At 48.6% G+C, this 19,127-nt stretch overlaps 1 protein-coding gene across 2 annotated transcripts in view; it reads left to right on the top strand.

The window, feature by feature from the left end:
- The first annotated feature begins 3,470 nt into the window (after nucleotides 1-3,470).
- The window catches only part of map3k5 (mitogen-activated protein kinase kinase kinase 5), a 39,328-nt gene continuing 23,671 nt past the window's right edge, over nucleotides 3,471-19,127 (top strand). For both annotated transcript variants that reach the window (XM_062467875.1, XM_062467874.1), the window contains exons 1-4: nucleotides 3,471-4,493; nucleotides 13,271-13,410; nucleotides 14,484-14,507; nucleotides 18,064-18,257. In XM_062467875.1, the coding sequence (XP_062323859.1) occupies nucleotides 4,067-4,493; nucleotides 13,271-13,410; nucleotides 14,484-14,507; nucleotides 18,064-18,257 (785 nt within the window). In that variant the 5' untranslated portion in view covers nucleotides 3,471-4,066. The remainder of the gene's footprint in view (nucleotides 4,494-13,270; nucleotides 13,411-14,483; nucleotides 14,508-18,063; nucleotides 18,258-19,127) is intronic.

Genomic DNA, 19,127 nt, shown 5'->3' with positions numbered 1-19,127 from the left:
AGCCACAGAGCAGACTGTGTAATCAGAATCTAAAAACTACGTCTGAATGCTACTGGAGTCATCGCCTCTAGCTGTGGATTTCAAGCTCTCTCATTGCAGTATAGACGAAGTCTGACATCTAGTGGTCACAAGACCCAATTACTCAGTAGCACCAGTAGGAAAAAAACAGGAAATTGTCTGGAGAAACAAGCACAGAAGCAAGGGTGCTGACAGACTTAAGGACATCAATGCATGCAAGAGATGCACTTTGCTGAACATCTACTACTATATATTATCATGTATAGTACAGATGTAGATAAGCAGACTAGTATTACCATGTATTTGATAACCAGTCTTATATAAGGTTTATCATTCAATTCAGTCCTACATTTTCCATTACTTTTCCATAACTTGGAAGGATAATTTAAATTATTTTCTAGGAAATGAAATAAAAATACTTTCTATATGGTAAGATTTTTTCCTGTTTGACATTCAGTCACTGCTCAAAACTCACATTAATAATTAAACTAGTACTACACATCCAAATATTTGGAGAATTACAGTATTTTTCATGGGTGCTACAAAAGGAACTGTTGCGACCAAATCCATTGATTCACTAAGCGATCGATCATCAGAGGAGGGGGGGAAGTGACATCCTGGATATCTCACCTTTAAAACATTTACATTTAGCAGACACTCTTATCCAGAGCGACTTACAGTAAGTACAGGGACATTCTCCCCGAGGCAAGTAGGGTGAAGTACCTTTCCCAAAGACACAACGTCATTTGGTTTCATTAAGTGTTTACCACCTAAAAAAAAATCCTTCCACAACGCAATACCCGAGATTTGCCTATTTATTATTTTTAGTCCGTAGATGTAATGGGTAAAAAACGTATTCTTAATGACATGTCAGGCTAGTTTAAGTAGACTACTTGATTTATCAAATGATCGTTTTACACACATGAGCTACTGCTCTTGAATAACCTGCCATTAACACCAAGAACTGTTACAGTCCCAATGTTACAGTGACCCAGCATCAAATGATTCTTACTGTACACTGAGGGCACTAGTATGAGTTACCACACTATGTTTCAGGCATGTAACACTTTCCTAGTCAGGGTTAGCAGGGGGTGCATTAAGCCTGTCGTGAAATGCACCCCCCTCTATTGTCTGTTCTGTATATCCCAGCATCAAATGATTCTTACTGTACACTGAGGGCACTTGTATGAGTTACCACAGTATGTTTCAAGCATGTGACACTTTCCTAGTCAGAGTTAGCAGGGGGTGCGTTTCATGGCAAGAAGGAATACAACAAGCCTGTCGTGAAATGCACCCCCCTCTATTGTCTGTTCTGTATATCCCAGCATCAAATGATTCTTACTGTACACTGAGGGCACTAGTATGAGTAACCACAGTAAGTTTCAGGCATGTAACACTTTCCTAGTCAGAGTTAGCAGGGGGTGCATTTCATGGCAAGAAGGAATACAACAAGCCTGTCGTGAAATGCACCCCCCTCTATTGTCTGTTCTGTATATCCCAGCATCAAATGATTCTTACTGTACACGGAGGGCACTAGTATGAGTTACCACAGTATGTTTCAGGCATGTAACACTTTCCTAGTCAGGGTTAGCAGGGGGTGCATTAAGCCTGTCGTGAAATGCACCCCCCTCTATTGTCTGTTCTGTATATCCCAGCATCAAATGATTCTTACTGTACACTGAGGGCACTAGTATGAGTAACCACAGTAAGTTTCAGGCATGTAACACTTTCCTAGTCAGAGTTAGCAGGGGGTGCATTTCATGGCAAGAAGGAATACAACAAGCCTGTCGTGAAATGCACCCCCCTCTATTGTCTGTTCTGTATATCCCAGCATCAAATAATTCTTACTGTACACTGAGGGCACTAGTATGAGTAACCACAGTAAGTTTCAGGCATGTAACACTTTCCTAGTCAGAGTTAGCAGGGGGTGCGTTTCATGGCAAGAAGGAATACAACAAGCCTGTCGTGAAATGCACCCCCCTCTATTGTCTGTTCTGTATATCCCAGCATCAAATGATTCTTACTGTACACTGAGGGCACTAGTATGAGTAACCACAGTAAGTTTCAGGCATGTAACACTTTCCTAGTCAGAGTTAGCAGGGGGTGCATTTCATGGCAAGAAGGAATACAACAAGCCTGTCGTGAAATGCACCCCCCTCTATTGTCTGTTCTGTATATCCCAGCATCAAATAATTCTTACTGTACACTGAGGGCACTAGTATGAGTAACCACAGTAAGTTTCAGGCATGTAACACTTTCCTAGTCAGAGTTAGCAGGGGGTGCGTTTCATGGCAAGAAGGAATACAACAAGCCTGTCGTGAAATGCACCCCCCTCTATTGTCTGTTCTGTATATCCCAGCATCAAATGATTCTTACTGTACACTGAGGGCACTAGTATGAGTAACCACAGTAAGTTTCAGGCATGTAACACTTTCCTAGTCAGAGTTAGCAGGGGGTGCATTTCATGGCAAGAAGGAATACAACAAGCCTGTCGTGAAATGCACCCCCCTCTATTGTCTGTTCTGTATATCCCAGCATCAAATAATTCTTACTGTACACTGAGGGCACTAGTATGAGTAACCACAGTAAGTTTCAGGCATGTAACACTTTCCTAGTCAGAGTTAGCAGGGGGTGCGTTTCATGGCAAGAAGGAATACAACAAGCCTGTCGTGAAATGCACCCCCCTCTATTGTCTGTTCTGTATATCCCAGCATCAAATGATTCTTACTGTACACTGAGGGCACTAGTATGAGTAACCACAGTAAGTTTCAGGCATGTAACACTTTCCTAGTCAGGGTTAGCAGGGGGTGCATTTCATGGCAAGAAGGAATACAACAATGATGTTGTATTCATGATGTTGTGGCCCTCCTCCCCTCGGGGTTACGGCAGCTACGGCAGCTAGCTTCGTGGTGAAGGCGATTGGCCGATCAGAGGGCTCTGGGCAGATCCAATAGTTTTAAACTTCAATAGAGTACCCGCCTTCAAGGAAGTTAACGCTTGTCAATGGAGCGATCCCAGACCCTCTTTAGAAATGAAATGTACGAGGGTCTGGTTAGGACCAGCCTATCCCGAGGGAGTGCCAATCCAGAGAGTCATGCATCGGGTGATACAACACCGTCTATAATTGCTTTACCTAGAATTTGTTTGGCTATATTTTGGGGGGGCAAGAATTGTTTCGGCTTGGTATGGTGTTTAATTTCAAATTTAAGTATTCAATGCCTTTTAAAATTCGAAACATTATGTCACTGATGTGCTTCCATAGTCCTGCAATAAACAAAAAGCCACAAGAGGTCTCTCTTGTGTCACAAAACCAAGAACTACCGCAAGTGAGCAAGGGATGTTAGGTGAACGAGTCATTTAGTGAGGAATAGGCGTTCACTGTTCCAAATATGGTTATGTCTCCGCCCTGTAAACCACGTTTACATTACCTCCACCCAGCTTGCGTGAGTTTGGGCAGGAAAGATAATAGTGAGAAACGGGGCAGGGTTTAGTGTCTAAAGGCACAACTCGCCTTCGGAAGAACATTTGCTCTTATTCACATGCAAGCTCTCTGAGTGAATGTTTGACGCCTGTGTACTGATTCGGAGTCCGATCTGTTTATAGGAGGATGGTTACTGCTAGCGTACGACGGCGTTAACCAGTGAAGCTTACCTTCTTGCTCAACTTCGGAAACGAGGTGGATTCATGTACAGACTCGCAAGAACGTAGCGAGGTTGTGCAAACTGTGCCTCTGCAGGATCCTTATCTCAACTCAGACGAGTAAACAACCCGTGTCGTGACTTACCGTAATCGGTGGTTGTCCACCATAATGCTCATGTCATGAGTGACTGTTTACTGCAACGTTGCATTCAAACCCAGAAATGCTTTCACGGGAGATGCATCAGAATATCCAAGACTGGCGTGTAGTGCACTTGTGAGACAAGTGCACGTTATCTTCTCGATGCCTGCTGGGAACCGTGCGTAATGCAGACTTTAGCAACGTATCGAGACGTCGAGCATCTGAACATTCAGAAGTGCAAAGAGTTATTGTTGATCCAACACTGAAAACATGAGTCAAGACCTTGACGGAATATCCTTGTCGGTACCCTGCTTTGGTCTAAGCACCGAATTTAGGGCTACTGCCCTAACAGGTTCCGCCTGCTGCTCGCGTGAGGAAAGTGCCAGCTGTTCCACTGCCGTTCCCGCCGCCGGGACTTTTTGGCAAGACTCCGTGGTGAGCGGAAACCTCAGTCCAAGTATCATGAACTGTCCCGTGGACGGCGGGGGCTTGCTGTCTATGGGAACATGTAAGATGAGGGCTGTTACGGTAGCTTATGTCGTCAACAGCGAGCTCAGTCAGCTGAACAGCGCCGAAAACATGGCCTTGCAGTGCCTTAAAGACGCCTGTGACACAGTTGGAAGTAAACTGGAAATAGTACAGTTTGGGAAGCTCGATTTTGGGGAGACGATGGTGCTTGACCAGTTTTACAACGCAGGTGAGAGTCGATGACAACACTCAGTGAGGTTTTCACCCTTCAGTACATTTGGTTTCAGTCATATTTTCTGCATGCTATCAATCATGACATACAATGCATTGGATGTACAGTGAATTTCATGCCTCAACTCTTGATCTAACCAGATAAATAAAACATGTTAACAGGTTAATGTTGGCCAAATATGAACACTAACGTCATGACAGGAAGGTCACATGAACTGTCATGTTGACACTTTGTCTTCTGAACAGTGCAGGCAGTATTGCATGGCACACATTGCTGCTTGTTCTGACATTTGGTAACTTCCCCAGCAGCCTGTGTTTGTTTCCACTACATACCTATCTACGTTAGCTGGAACCCTTTTGGCCCTTGGAGCCTCAACGGGGGATGTCTAATACACTCCACAAAGATGGGGATAGTTGTAATCATTTCCCTCTGCACACACACATGCTTTCCCCCCCAGCATTACTGTAAGTGCCTCTATGAGTGTGACTCTGTGTCATGGACAACTCTTAGTTTGGGCATGGAGTTGTTCTTTCCATCGGAATCTGAGAGGCCAAGAAGTGAACTTGAACCTTTGGAGCACTTTTCCCCCTCCTATACGAAGCATCTCATTCTGCCTCAGATCCCTGTGGAAATGTTCCGCTGGCCAGTGGGCCTTGGAGAACCCACACTATGGAAAGTTGTCGTAGTTTTACAGGGATTGTTCTCAAATGGATAGCAGCTGTTTAGACTGATCACCCTGGTGTTGCTCTGAGTTGTGCGTGATTTTCTGCTGCTCTTAGTTAACAATCAGGATCAAAGTGAGGGCTGGCTCTGTGCTCTGGTGTGCTGGTGAAATCCATCTACTTCTAGCACGCCTACCTGTGTTACGAGCTGAAGACTGTGTTGGTGCAGTTGTCATAACATAACTTTATTGGTTGTGTAAACAAAGCTAAATTCTCTTGCTCTGTCCTCTCTCTCTCTCTCTCTCTCTCTCTCTCTCTCTCCCCCCCTCTCTCTCTCTCTCCCCCCCCCTCTCTCTCTCTCTCCCCTCTCTCTCTCTCTCTCTCTCTCTCTCTCTCTCTCTCTCTCTCTCTCTCTCTCTCTCTCTCTCTCTCTCTCTCTCTATCTCTCCCTCCCTCCCTCCCCCCCCCTCTCTCTCTCTCTCTCTCTCTCTCTCTCTCTCTCTCTATCTCTCCCTCTCCCTCCCCCCCCCCCTCTCTCTCTCTCTCTCTCTCTCTCTCTCTCTCTCTCTCTCTCTCTCTCTCTCTCCCCCCCCCCATAGCTCTCTGTCTCTCTCACATAATTGTTATTATCAGGGTCTTCATTCTTTTTTTTTCTTTTTTATTCTCATTTATTTCAGGGACAATGCACTCCAATCAACAGCAAAACTGTAAGTGAGCCAGAGAGGCACATTTCCATCTGCTGTCCCCAGCCTGATGTTTAAAGGCAGCCTAAAATTACAAAATGTCTAATAACATACTGAGGTTAAAATGAGTCAATAAACAGACAATAACCTATAGACACAACCAGTTCACATATAAGCAAAAGAAAAGTGTACCTGCAATACAAGCACATACATAATACTGAGGCACATAACATACATCAACACTTAACAAGACAAACGCACATACAGGCAGACAGTACATCAACACTTAACAAGACAAACGCACATACAGGCAGACAGTACATCAATGCTTGCAAACCTGATTTTCAGCTTTTCAGGTCGATAGGGGTACTGGGTTTTAGTGATGGTTGAAATGGCAAATTTTTTATTTTCTCCGAACAGTAGTGTATAGTCACCCAGTCAAAGAGTGTTCAGCCCACTGAGGTATGTAGACATTTATCAGCGTGGTTGGTTATTGTTCTGCGTTCCTGAACAACGCTGTTCTCCCATTAATCCTGTGAGGAGTGTTAGTTTAGCTACAGTAGCCCTATTCTAAAGGGTTTATTCACAGGCAGTAAACAATGACTGTCTAGCAGACCCAGTGTCTGTCCAGTCTCGGCACATAGTTCAGACAGTTACTCCAGCCAAGTGCAGGTCATGTGACAGGTCATGTGACAGCAGATTCTGGCCTGCAGGCAGTACGTATTTGATTTTGTGGAGGACTTGTCGGAGGGGTGAATCCTGCTGTAACGTCTCTGGTCCAGGATGTACAGACAACCGCTCAGGTTCTTAATCGATGAGGTCAGACGTTCCTCTGTATGCAACCCTGGACCTCATGGAAACAAGCCTGGAGAAAAGCCTTGAGGAGCTGTATTAGAACACGACAGTTGGTTACGTTACACAAAAGAATACATGGCCCTGCGTCAAACCACCTTTGTTTTGACTGCGTGGGGATTCAGCACTTGATCCTGCGTACACTCCGAACTGGCCTGCTGCTGTAATCCCATTGGCTGTCCTAAATTGCTTATCCATCCTCGTGTTTGCTCTGTGAGCCGAGGGTGTGTGAGGCCAGCAGAGTGGAGATCACAGGCCACGCTGTTCCTGGAGTTTTTATCAGAGAGGAGGAGGAAAAATCCATATCACGTTCTTCAGACAAATGGAGGCTGATAATAAGGCGGCCAATCACAGCTGTCCTGCGGCCTTGGCTGACTTGGCAGGGAGTTGAGGAGGCTGTAAGAAGTGATCTAATGGCTTAGATGAATGCTAAATGAAAGAAAAAGGCATCCTAAGATGTTTAGGCATCTGGCATGCTTTTCCAAGCCAGTGCTTGTGTACGTGTGTGTGTGTGTGTGCGTGTGTTTGAGTGTGTGTGCATGTGTGTGTGTGTGCACGCCAGCCTGCATTTGCATTCTGTTCCTGCAGCTTCTCCCCTGAACCAGGGCTCTTAGTTTGTCAACTCGGTGTGTGTGAGCAGGACCAGGGAGTCAGACTGCCTCAGTCAGACTGCCTCAGTCAGACTGCCTCAGTCATACTGCCTCAGTCAGACTGCCTCAGTCAGACTGCCTCAGTCAGACTGCCTCAGTCTCTAGTCCCACAGGCAGCTTGCACTCATTTCCTGTGGAGCTGTTCTTTTTCTCAAGGCTTGGTTTTGTCGCTTTCCTGTTATAAGCTCTCATTTCTAAAAATAAAGAAGTGTTTCTTCTTTATTGGGGCAGGGCCACCAGGCTACTGAATAACCATTGTGCAATAGCTAGCCTCCCTCAACACGCAGGATTGTTTTTCAGAACAATATGCAAACCCGGAATAGGGTATTAGAATATCAGAAGTTGTTTGGTTTCACGTTCAAACAAAACACATTTGAAATGAGTACAGGAACAGCAAAACACAGTAGCCTGATTTGCAGTCGAGTTCCTGTTATTTTTCTTCATCTGTCAATCCGTGATTTGACAGATAGACAGCCTAGTGCTCTGTGAGGTCTCCCTCCAGTCATCTGGCTGTCACCAGAGACAGGTCATGGCATGTGAATGGGGACATTCAGCAGAATACCCCAGAGCCCTAGAGGAAAACATGAAGTCCACACTTACTGGAAATCTGGCAGAGAACATGGACATCTCTTGGAACGTTGTGCGACCCCGCGTCGCCCTGGTGAACACGCTGTCCCCGATCGAAATCTTCGGGGAAAAGTACAGTCTGGGAAACACTGAGGTTGATTTCCAGCACAAAGGGAGAGAGACTGTCGTTGCACATGTGGGGTTGGTGTAATAATAGTAATAGTATTTATAATGCACTTTATATGAACTAAAATCTCAAAGTGCTACAGGTTAAAAGCAAGAAAGGGCGAATAAAATGTAATAAAAACAATCATGTCGACCAAAAAAAAAAGGAAAAGAGAAAAAAAGAAAACAAAGAAAAAATATTCAATCAATAAAAGGCTCTGGTGCGTCTCCAGTGCAGGCTGGGGTCTGGAGGAATCCATGACTACAGGAACATTGCTAGTGACCTCACTTCCTGGTGAGAGGAAAGTGTGCTTCCCCTCCAGCCCGAGGTGTCGTCACTCTAGTGTGATGGATAGATCTGTCTGACACTGAGCAGAGATGGCTGAGATGAGAGGAATTTAGTGTGTCAGTGACAAAATAACTGTCAATCCTTAGAGTGGGAATAATGTCCCCCTGAAGGAATAAAACTTCATAAAATGTGTTTGATTTATGTCACGTTTATGACAGAGAACTGTATTTTCTTACATCTAACCTTGATTTTAATGTTTTCTTAGCATGGATACATAATGTGTACAGTATACAGCATACACTGTATTCCTCTAATTCAAAGAGATTATACATTTCAAGTATTAAAATGAGTAAATCACAGCCCTTTTGGTTGTATTTTGAGACTGTAACTTGTGGTTAACACTTTTTGAGGAGATAAGTAAAAGACATCTGAAAGAATCTGAAAAATGAAAGACGGGAGACAGAGCCATAAAAAAAGAAAACTCCTTCAAGTGTGTATAAACCCAGCGACGGGACGTCGGTTCACTCAAACAGAGTTGGAAAAATTTTCGGGGTATCTGAGCTGATCCTCTGTAGTCCATGTTCCCTTGTGTCCTCCTGCTCGACCTGCTCTGCTTGTGCAGTCCAGATCCTAACCCCTCAGCGTGGAGGACAAGTGTAGAGGCTGACATGTTGAGTGGAACAGGTATTAAAACCATTACAGAAGCACACAAACCCTGAAGTGCATCTTCCCAGCCCCACCCCCCCACCCCCCTGCCGTGGACAAACACACGACCAAGCAGGGACTTTACAGTTGAACTGTGAGAGAAGATTGGATTTCTGCTTGTGCTACAAGGGGGTGGGCGTGAGTAGGTTGGTCCACGGCGGAGATTCTGGCAATGGCTGCTAAAGTATAAAGTAAAGTAATCACAATTCTTGCTTCTATCTATTTTGCGTGTGATTTGAACTTCATTTTAGCTTAAATGAATGTTTGTGTGTGTGTGTCTGGACAGTTGTTGAGCTGACATGCTTGTGAGTGTAGCCCGGTGCAGCCCCTGGCCCCTGCGTTAACAGATCCTGCCCCAGGGCTGACCACCTCCCAGGCACCACACCAAGCAACACCCACCCTGCAGCAGAGCAGGCTCTCACAGTGCAGGGGTACAATACACACACCTCAAGTAGAGGGACCTGGATGAGTCAGTAAAGAAAACAGCTGGCAGTGAATGGACCTGTGGAGAAGGCAGGAGCTGCAAAAAGCACATCCTGAATAGATGGCCAGACAGAAGGAGTCTATCCAGCTCTTAATGGCACAGGTCTGTGAGTAATGTGTCTGGTCGCTATGTGGAGCGGAGACGCAGGCGTTGGGGGGAGAGAGAGAGAGAGAGAGAGAGAGAGAGGGGAGAGAGAGAGGGGAGAGAGAGAGGAGAGAGAGAGAGGGGAGAGAGAGTGAGAGAGAGAGAGGAGAAAGAGAGAGTGAGAGAGAGGGGAGAGAGAGTGAGAGAGACAGAGTGAGAGAGAGAGAGAGAGAGAGAGAGAGAGAGAGAGAGAGAGAGAGTGTTGCCAGTCACATGGTGCCCCTCAGTCCATCCACTCCCCTAGTTGGCCCCGCTTCTCTGTTTTCCATAGCACTGTTTCTTTTTGTGGTTAAGGTCATGCGCTCTGTGTGTGTGTGTGTGTAGAGGGTGGGGTGGGGGCATGGCTAATTAGTAGGGTAACAGATTTCCTCATGTGGCACCAGGACCGATACTGAGGTGTTCAAACCCACGAGGGTTCAGACGAGAGATGCCTCTGGCAGCTTGACAGATATCCTTGTTACATCAGAATGTGCCGTGACATCTGATATTCGTGACATTGATCCTAGCCTGGCTGTGCTGTGAAAGAATCATTCCCGACATGATGTACCCTTAACCCTCGTGCTGCCTTCGGGTCACATGACCCAAAGGTTCATAACGAACCATCGTTGTGTTTACCCAATTTTACCCAATACAAAAACAAATACAAATAATTTTCTTTTAACCTTCGCAATGTGGGGGGTCTGAGACAGCCCAACGGTTAAAAGAAAATGCTTCACTTTGTTTTTGTATGCGGTAAAGTTGTCGCAATACGAGGGTGGGTCACAATGACTGATGGGTCAGAACGAGCCGAAGAGAACACAAGGGTTAAGAAAGAGACAGTGTTCAGGTTTCCCGCCGCAGGCTCACTCGCTGCAGCCGTGCAGGCACCACGGGCTCCGGTGTCTGACCTCAAAGAAGGCACTCAGGGAAAACCTAGCTCGTCTTGACTTGGTAGTACAACACTTTCTCTGTGTTGCACTACAAACGCTGCCTGCCACGTGTCGATAGAGTGGGTCTATATTTCCCCAGTCCTTCCATGTATACGCTCAGCCCTGCCCTACTGTAGGAGAGAAAATGTTTGCCCTGGCTCCATACCCACTTCTGAGAAACAGGTGAAGTTTCCACACTGACCCCATCCGTCTCATCCGTAGCACATCAGCGAGTTGTCTGTAACTTAAACGACAGTACCGAATGTGTGCGCATGCACGGTCAACAGTCTGTCTGCTCGCTGTGGGGAGTCAGGTGGCTGAGCGGTTAGGGAATCGGGCTAGTATTCTGAAGGTTGCCAGTTCGATTCCCGGCCGTGCCAAATGACGTTGTGTCCTTGGGCAAGGCACTTCACCCTACTTGCCTCGGGGGAATGTCCCTGTACTTACTGTAAGTCGCTCTGGATAAGAGCGTCTGCTAAATGACTAAATGTAAATGTACATCAACAAGCATGTTCACCAAACTCTGACTGGCCCCGTTCCCACTGCTGGGCACGCAGGAAGGGTCGCTGCGGCCGCAGGAAGGGTCGCTGCGGCCGTGGCTCAGGGGGTAGGGAGGGGCAGACGCTGATGTGATCGCGAGGTTGGCGGTTCGATTCCTGACTCCTCCTGGATGTGTGTCTAAGTCTCCTTGAGAGAGACACTCAAGACCAAGCTACCCCCCGTGTGTGTGTGTGTGCGTGTGTGCGTGTGTGTGTGCGTGTGTGTGCGTGTGTGTGAATGACAGGCAAACGTAAAGCGCTTTGGGTGTGCCGCTAAAATGCGCTGTATAAATGCAGTCCGTTAACTATTTAAAACCAGATGTGTCTGTCCTGTGACGGGCCACAGTTTAGAAACTGGAATGTTGTTTTTAAACAACGTAGGCTCTAGTCTTTTTAAAGAAAAAACTGGGAGATAGCTCTACAGAGATATAGGAATCTTTCCTAAGTTACTGGGTGCAGCCCAGTTTCCCTGCCTGACACAGTGACTGATAACACAAACAAACGTCAGCATGGTGACTCTGATGACAGAGCAGAGCAGAGATAACGCACCAGCACTCCACCCAGAGTTTTCCACGGCTTCTCAGTTTCACCCTCCATGTCAACATACACACTACACACTGTAGCTGCAGCCTAACAAAGACCCTTTGATCAGCCTCTCGCTTTCTCTCTCTGGCTCTCTCTCTGGCTCGCTCTCTCTCTTTTCAGAGAGCCAGTTCTCTCCATTCAGCGCATTACAGTTTTCTACACCCTACTCAACAATCGCTGTGACTTAAAGGAGAGTCAAATATTGACACAGACATTGGACACGCAAGAGAATGCTGATAGCAGACAGGGCGTCCTACTCCGATGCGTTCCTGAAACGCTACCGTGTGTTTAGCGAGCCGCAGTGAGACAGGACTGTTCTGGAGACATTTCGAGACGTTGTCATCGTGGGCGGGAACAACCCCCAGGAGAGGGACGCTCCGTCCACTCTGGCGCCCCCGTCTAAAGGAGAAAGGAGATGTCTGTGCTGTACAGCGCTGCACGGTGAGAGCCCAGCGTGTCCCCTGGCAGGTGGGACAGAGGGACGGGCTGTGAGAGCCCTGGTGGGGCCGGGCGTGAGGGCTGTGGGGGTCGTGGTGGGGACGGGCTGTGAGGGCCCTGGTGGGGCCGGGCGTGAGGGCTGTGGGGGTCGTGGTGGGGCCGGGCGTGAGGGCCCTGGTGGGGCCGGGCGTGAGGGCTGTGGGGGTCGTGGTGGGGCCGGCGTGAGGGCTGTGGGGGCCCTGGTGGGGCCGGGCTGTGGGGGCCCTGGTGGGGACGGGCTGTGAGAGCCCTGGTGGGGCCGGGCGTGAGGGCTGTGGGGGTCGTGGTGGGGCCGGGCGTGAGGGCCCTGGTGGGGCCGGGCGTGAGGGCCCTGGTGGGGCCGGGCGTGAGGGCTGTGGGGGCCCTGGTGGGGCCGGGCGTGAGGGCCCTGGTGGGGCCGGGCGTGAGGGCTGTGGGGGTCGTGGTGGGGCCGGGCGTGAGGGCCCTGGTGGGGCCACGCCAGCACGCGCCAGGGAGCCGCGGGGAAAACACACGCTCCATCTCAGAGAGACGCATGACCTCTGCAGTCTGGGATTCTCATTTCAGCTCTTCTGTGACGTTAATGTCACCCACCATCTTCCAAGACACTCACTGCTACACACACACAGGTAACAGGTTATAACGGTTGTTGACACCACCTTGGGTCCGACAACCAGACAGACAAACCAGCATCCGCACGGGTCGAACTGGAACGCCTCTCCTTCCTGACAGTGGCGGGTTGCACCTGAAATATCCAGGTATGGACTCGTCTAACTGCAAGCTGGGAGGCCCCGTTAATAGGACATGTGAGGGATTTGTTCATGAGGAAGGGCTGGTGAAGAGCTCAGAGTTCCATTTTACATTTAGTCATTTAGCAGACGCTCTTATCCAGAGCGACTTACAGTAAGTACAGGGACATTCCCCCCGAGGCAAGTAGGGTGAAGTGCCTCGCCCAAGGACACAACGTCATTTTTCACGGCCGGGAATCGAACCGACAACCTTACGATTACTATCCCGATTCCCTAACCGCTCAGCCACCTGACTCATCTGATGTCTGCAGTAACGGTTTTCCCTGTCCTCTCCAGACATCGCAGTGGTGGAGATGACGGATGCTTTTCGCCAGCCCTCCCTCTTCTATCACCTGGGTGTGAGGGAGAGCTTCAGCATGGCCAACAACATCATCCTCTACTGCGACACCAACTCTGAGTCACTACAGTCCCTGCAGGTACGGATTGTGCATAAAGGCACATAACAGTTGACACATACACACATCATGAAAAACACACATTGATGCATGCACACACACACACACAACACAGACATGGACAAATATGCGAACACACACATTTGCATAACATGAGCCAATTTTTTTTATTTTCTTCATCTGACGTCTACCTAATTAATGGTGAACAAGGTCAGCAACAAAAGTCAACATTTAGAAACTGAAAGTGTTGGTATTGTAGTTGCAGTTGCGTTGACATCATGAGGCCTGTTAGGGATACGGCGAACGGATGCATTAGCACCCAGGAATCCTGCTCTAAAGGGTGTGATTCATAGGCTGGCGGATACAAATAACATCTCTACAAGTGGCTGTCTTGCATAACGCAGTGCGCTTGATTCCTGAATGCTAGTATCCGTTTTGTAAATGAGAATTGGAATGAGAGTGAGATCCGTTGACGACAGTGTGACTCATCTTGAGATTTCCCTGCAGCCTAGTTGTTGTTCATGCGTCTGGCCTTTAACCTTTCAACTCTAAACCCCAAAAAGTCAATTATTCAGTAAACCACTTAAAGTGTTACTGTATGCACAGTGAGCAGCCTGCAGCAGGACTGGAAATCCCCCGTCAATGACCACATCATCTGCAGGCTCTCAAGATACAGGGCTACTACACAATCTAACAGGATCCTCTCACCCTCCAAGCCAAGCCCACCTGACTGTATGCAGTCACTTCTGCTGATGGCTGTCAGGTTCTGAATGCAAACAAAGGTCTCTTATTTACATCCTCTTGAGATCACACTGTGATCCTTTTTGTGAACCTTTTATAGAGCTGTTAAAGTAGCTCTTAAAATAGCACAGCATTGCCGCTGATATAAAAGAGACTATTGTGTACATCAGCTTGTAAGACGTGTTCAGCACCCTTTTTTCTTTCTTTTTTTAGATCAACCATTAGAAAATACATGACGAGTTCATTTGAAATCCACCAAATTGATTTCTCCACAACTTTTGATATTTACCTGTTTCACTTAATGTAGAAAGAAGTATTTATGTATCTCTAAAAACAACTTCTTTCTTCTGCAGGAGATTATCTGCCAGAAGAACACTGTAAGTAACACAACCTCCCACATTTCTGCACTTGTTAATCACACAGCTCTCATCCTTTTACGCATTTTACGTGTGAAAGTATTTACAGGAAACTGCTTTATTCTCACCCTCGTGTTCTGTCTGCCACTGTGCAGTCACCCTAATTACACAAACCTCCTCGCTCTTGCACCATGTGGCATGGGTTTGAGCATCTGAAAATGCTTTATTGAGATGAGACGGCAGCCGTATTACTCGAGAGAGGCTGGTAGGAAGTGTTGTGGAACGCAGAGACGCTGTGAGAAAAAATAAGTTGCTTTGTATTTTTCACCTCCTGGTTTGTTTCCCCTGCCTCCCTCGGTGCCAACACACCAGATGTTTCTCATCGCTGTGTGTGTGAGGTGATAGCCAGCCAGGCAGACACACATGTGTCTGTCTCTGAAGCAAACTACTGATGATTAGCTACTGTACACACACAAACACACACAAGGACAACTTGTGCCTTGTTTTACCTTGGGGAATGATTCTAATCGTCGTAGTGGTGATCATGGATTGGCTGTGTGGGAGAGGTCACAGCTGCTGAGGTGAGGGGTGGCAGGCAGGCGAGGCAGGCAGACCAGGCATGCAGGCGAGGCAGGCAGGCGAGGCAGGCAGGCCAGGCATGCAGGCCAGGCATGCAGGGCAGGCATGCAGGGCAGGCAGGCGAGGCAGGCATGCAGGCCAGGCATGCAGGCGAGGCAGGCAGACCAGGCATGCAGGCGAGGCAGGCAGACCAGGCATGCAGGCCAGGCAGGCAGGCGAGGCAGGCAGACCAGGCATGCAGGCCAGGCATGCAGGCCAGGCATGCAGGCCAGGCAGGCAGGCCAGGCATGCAGGCCAGGCATGCAGGCGAGGCATGCAGGCCAGGCATGCAGGCCAGGCATGCAGGCCAGGCAGTCGAGGCAGGCATGCAGGCCAGGCATGCAGGCGAGGCATGCAGGCCAGGCATGCAGGCCAGGCATGCAGGCCAGGCATGCAGGCGAGGCATGCAGGCCAGGCATGCAGGCAGGCAGGCGAGGCAGGCTCTGCAGGGACGGAGCACGGGCCAGTCCGGAGGGAGGGTTTCAGCCCAGGAGGGCAGATGGGAGCAGGGTTACCCTGCCCAGGCTTAGCTGCTCTAAGTGGTTTTGCGGAGTGGAATAAGGTGGCTTTGTGCTGCAGGAAGCAGCCTGATCTCAGAGGGCCGGCTGGGCCTCGTGAGAAGGGCTGATTACAGCTCACAGCCAGAGTGTACTCAGTGACACTCCCCCTCCCTTCTTACATGTCCCTTACTCAGTCTCTCCCTCTCTCCCTCTCTGTTTCTCCCTCCCTCCCTCCCTCCCTTCCTCCCTCTGTATCTCTCTCTGTTTCTCCCTCCCTCTCTCTGTATCTCTCTCTGTTTCTCTCTCTATCTCCTTCCTGTCTCCTCCCTAGTTTCCGTCACAGTTACTGTCTCTGTCGTCTCTGTCTCCACCCTTCACTGCACTGTTCTCCACAGCACCAGCCCAGCGCCCACATCCCACTGCCCCATCCGATACACCACAGCCACCCTGCCGTCTGAACCAGTAGCCTCTGGGCTCGAGTGACAAATATGGCACAGAACTACCAAGGACAACTTCCTCAATGGTTTTATGACCACGTGAGCGGTCATAAAGTTATATAGCTGATGATTTACAACCCCAGTGCTGCTCTGTTGGTGCCTTTGCAGGTGAATGGGCTAATCCTACTCTCCCAGTGACATTGAACTCATTAATCACTGTAACTGCAGACAGAAAAACAAATGTTGCTCTCTTTTTCTCTCTTTCTCTTTCTCTTTCCCTCTCTCTCTCTCTCTCTCTCTCTCTCTCTCTCTCTCTCTCTCTCTCTCTCTCTCTCTCTCTCTCTCTCTCTGTCTCTTTGTTTTTCCCTCTCTCTCTCTCTCTCTCTCTCTCTCTCTCTCTCTCTCTCTCTCTCTCTCTCTCTCTCTCTCTCTCTCTCTCTCTCTCTCTCTCTTTGTCTTTCCCTCTCTCTCTTTGTCTTTCCCTCTCTCTCTCTCTTTGTCTCTCTCTCTCTTTTTCTCCCTCTCCCTGCTGTCCTTCATGGGGCGTTGTTCTAGCCTGCGTGCAAGTATCTCCTAATATGGCTGGTGAGGCGTCCTGACTACTGGAGTCTCAATGGCACCTAGCCACTAAAATATGTATAAGGCTGTGATGCACCATCATGGGATCCACAAAGGCATGAATTACATTTAGTCATTTAGCAGACACTCTTATCCAGAGCGACTTACAGTAAGTACAGAGACATTCCCCCGAGGCAAGTAGGGTGAAGTGCCTTGCCCAAGGACACAACGTCATTTGGTTGGCATAGCCGGGAATCGAACTAGCAACCTTCTGATTACTAGCCCGATTCCCTAACCACTAGCCCGATTCCCTAACCACTCAGCCATCTGACTCCCAGACACTCCCAGAATCAGACAGGATATATCATGCAGGACAGGATTTAGGAAACGGTCTCCACCTCTCCAGCATGCCGTGTTACAAAGTCACGATGACTGGAGGTGAAATATCGTTGCACAGTAGGAAGCTGTTGTTTGCATGAGGAATGTTTCAATGGCTCCATCACTTCCTCCTTCTTGTTGGTTTGTGTGTCTGGGTCTCTGCGCGTGGTGCAGGCAGGGGGGTGTTCTTCAAGAGCTGAGGGGAAACAGCCAAATGAAAATAGCAACAGTTTAAACAGTCAGGATGCAGCTGTTATCCTTTAAACCCTGTGATTATGCACATGCTAGTTCTCAAATACGGAATCAGTTGGTTTAGATGAGAGAAGACTCTGCTGTGTAGCTCTGCTAGCAGCTAAACAGACACAACAACATCGTCTCTCCACCTCTCTGCAAATACCACATGCAAATCAGACAGGAAGGGAGGAGACCCGCAGCGTTTGATCTGATTGCCGTCGGCGGCGTGAACCTGGCTGATCTCCTCAGCCCTGGAGGGGGAGATAAATTTACATGTAGTCATTTAGCAGACACTCTTATCCAGAGCGACTTACATGAAGTACAGGGACATTCCCCCGAGGCAAGTAGGGTGAAGTGCCTTGCCCAAGGACACACCATCATTTGGCACGGCCTGGAATCTAACCAGCAACCTTCTGATTACTAGCCCGATTCCCTAACCGCTCAGCCACCTGACTCCCATAGATGGAGATAGAGATGACTGAGCAGGAGCAGTCACGGCCTTGGATGCAGATCCACAATCTACTGTGTGACCCAGTGCCAGGGCCGTCACAGGCACGGCTGCCACAATAACACCATTGTGTCTGCTGGTTCAACCCATCCTTATGTCACCACCTGTAACTGGATAACAACAGGAAGCACACAGTGTGACTCAGTACTTCTCACCGCGCAGTTCAGTGGATTGGCACGACATCCTGATAAACACAACAAAACATGATACTTGCGGGGGAAAACTCCACCCCAACCCTCCAACAAAAAAAACCTTTACCTCTCATTGAAACATGCATACACACATCCCATCTCCAGCTCCGAAGTGACCCCCCCCCCCCCTGGTGTTGTCCTCTGTTCCTCCAGACGTGCTCAGCAAACTACAGCTTCATCCCGTACATGGTGACGCCGCACAACAAGGTGTACTGCTGCGAGAGCAGCCTGCTGAAGGGGCTGACGGAGCTGATGCAGCCCAGCTTCGAGGTGCTGCTGGGGCCCATCTGCATGCCCCTGCTGGACCGCTTCCTCCAGCTGCTCAAGGTGCCCACCGGCAACTCCTGGTGAGTCTGCAGGGTTGGAAGGTGACGGTGGTGATGATGATGATGATGATGATGATGATGGTGGGGGTGATGATGGTGATGATGATGGTGGGGGTGATGATGGTGGGGGTGATGATGATGATGATGGTGATGATGGTGGTGGTGGTGATGATGATAATGGTGATGATGATGATGGTGGGGGTGATGATGATGATGGTGGGGGTGATGATGATGATGATGATGATGATGATGGTGGGGGTGATGATGATGATGATGATGGTGGGGGTGATGATGATGATGATGATGATGGTGGGGGTGATGATGGTGGGGGTGATGATGATGATGATGATGGTGGGGGTGATGATGATGGTGGGGGTGATGATGATGATGATGGTGGGGGTGATGATGATGATGATGATGATGGTGGGGGTGATGATGATGATGGTGGGGGTGATGATGATGATGGTGGGGGTGATGATGGTGGGGGTGATGATGATGATGGTGGGGGTGATGATGATGATGATGATGGTGGGGGTGATGATGATGGTGGGGGTGATGATGATGATGATGATGATGATGGTGGGGGTGATGATGATGATGGTGGGGGTGATGATGATGATGATGATGATGATGGTGGGGGTGATGATGATGATGATGGTGGGGGTGATGATGATGATTTTGGGGGTGATGATGATGATGATGATGATGGTGGGGGTGATGATGGTGGGGGTGATGATGGTGGGGGTGATGATGGTGGTGGTGATGATGATGATTTTGGGGGTGATGATGATGATGGTGATGATGATGATGATGGTGGGGGTGATGATGATGATGATGGTGGGGGTGATGATGATGATGATGGTGGGGGTGATGATGATGATGATGATGGTG

This window comes from Osmerus eperlanus, chromosome 8 (genome assembly GCF_963692335.1).
Source record: "Osmerus eperlanus chromosome 8, fOsmEpe2.1, whole genome shotgun sequence".
Classification (NCBI taxonomy): Eukaryota; Metazoa; Chordata; class Actinopteri; order Osmeriformes; family Osmeridae; genus Osmerus; species Osmerus eperlanus.
The sequence above is the reverse complement of the archived record's forward strand: the minus strand, read 5'-3'. Positions and strand labels throughout refer to the sequence as shown.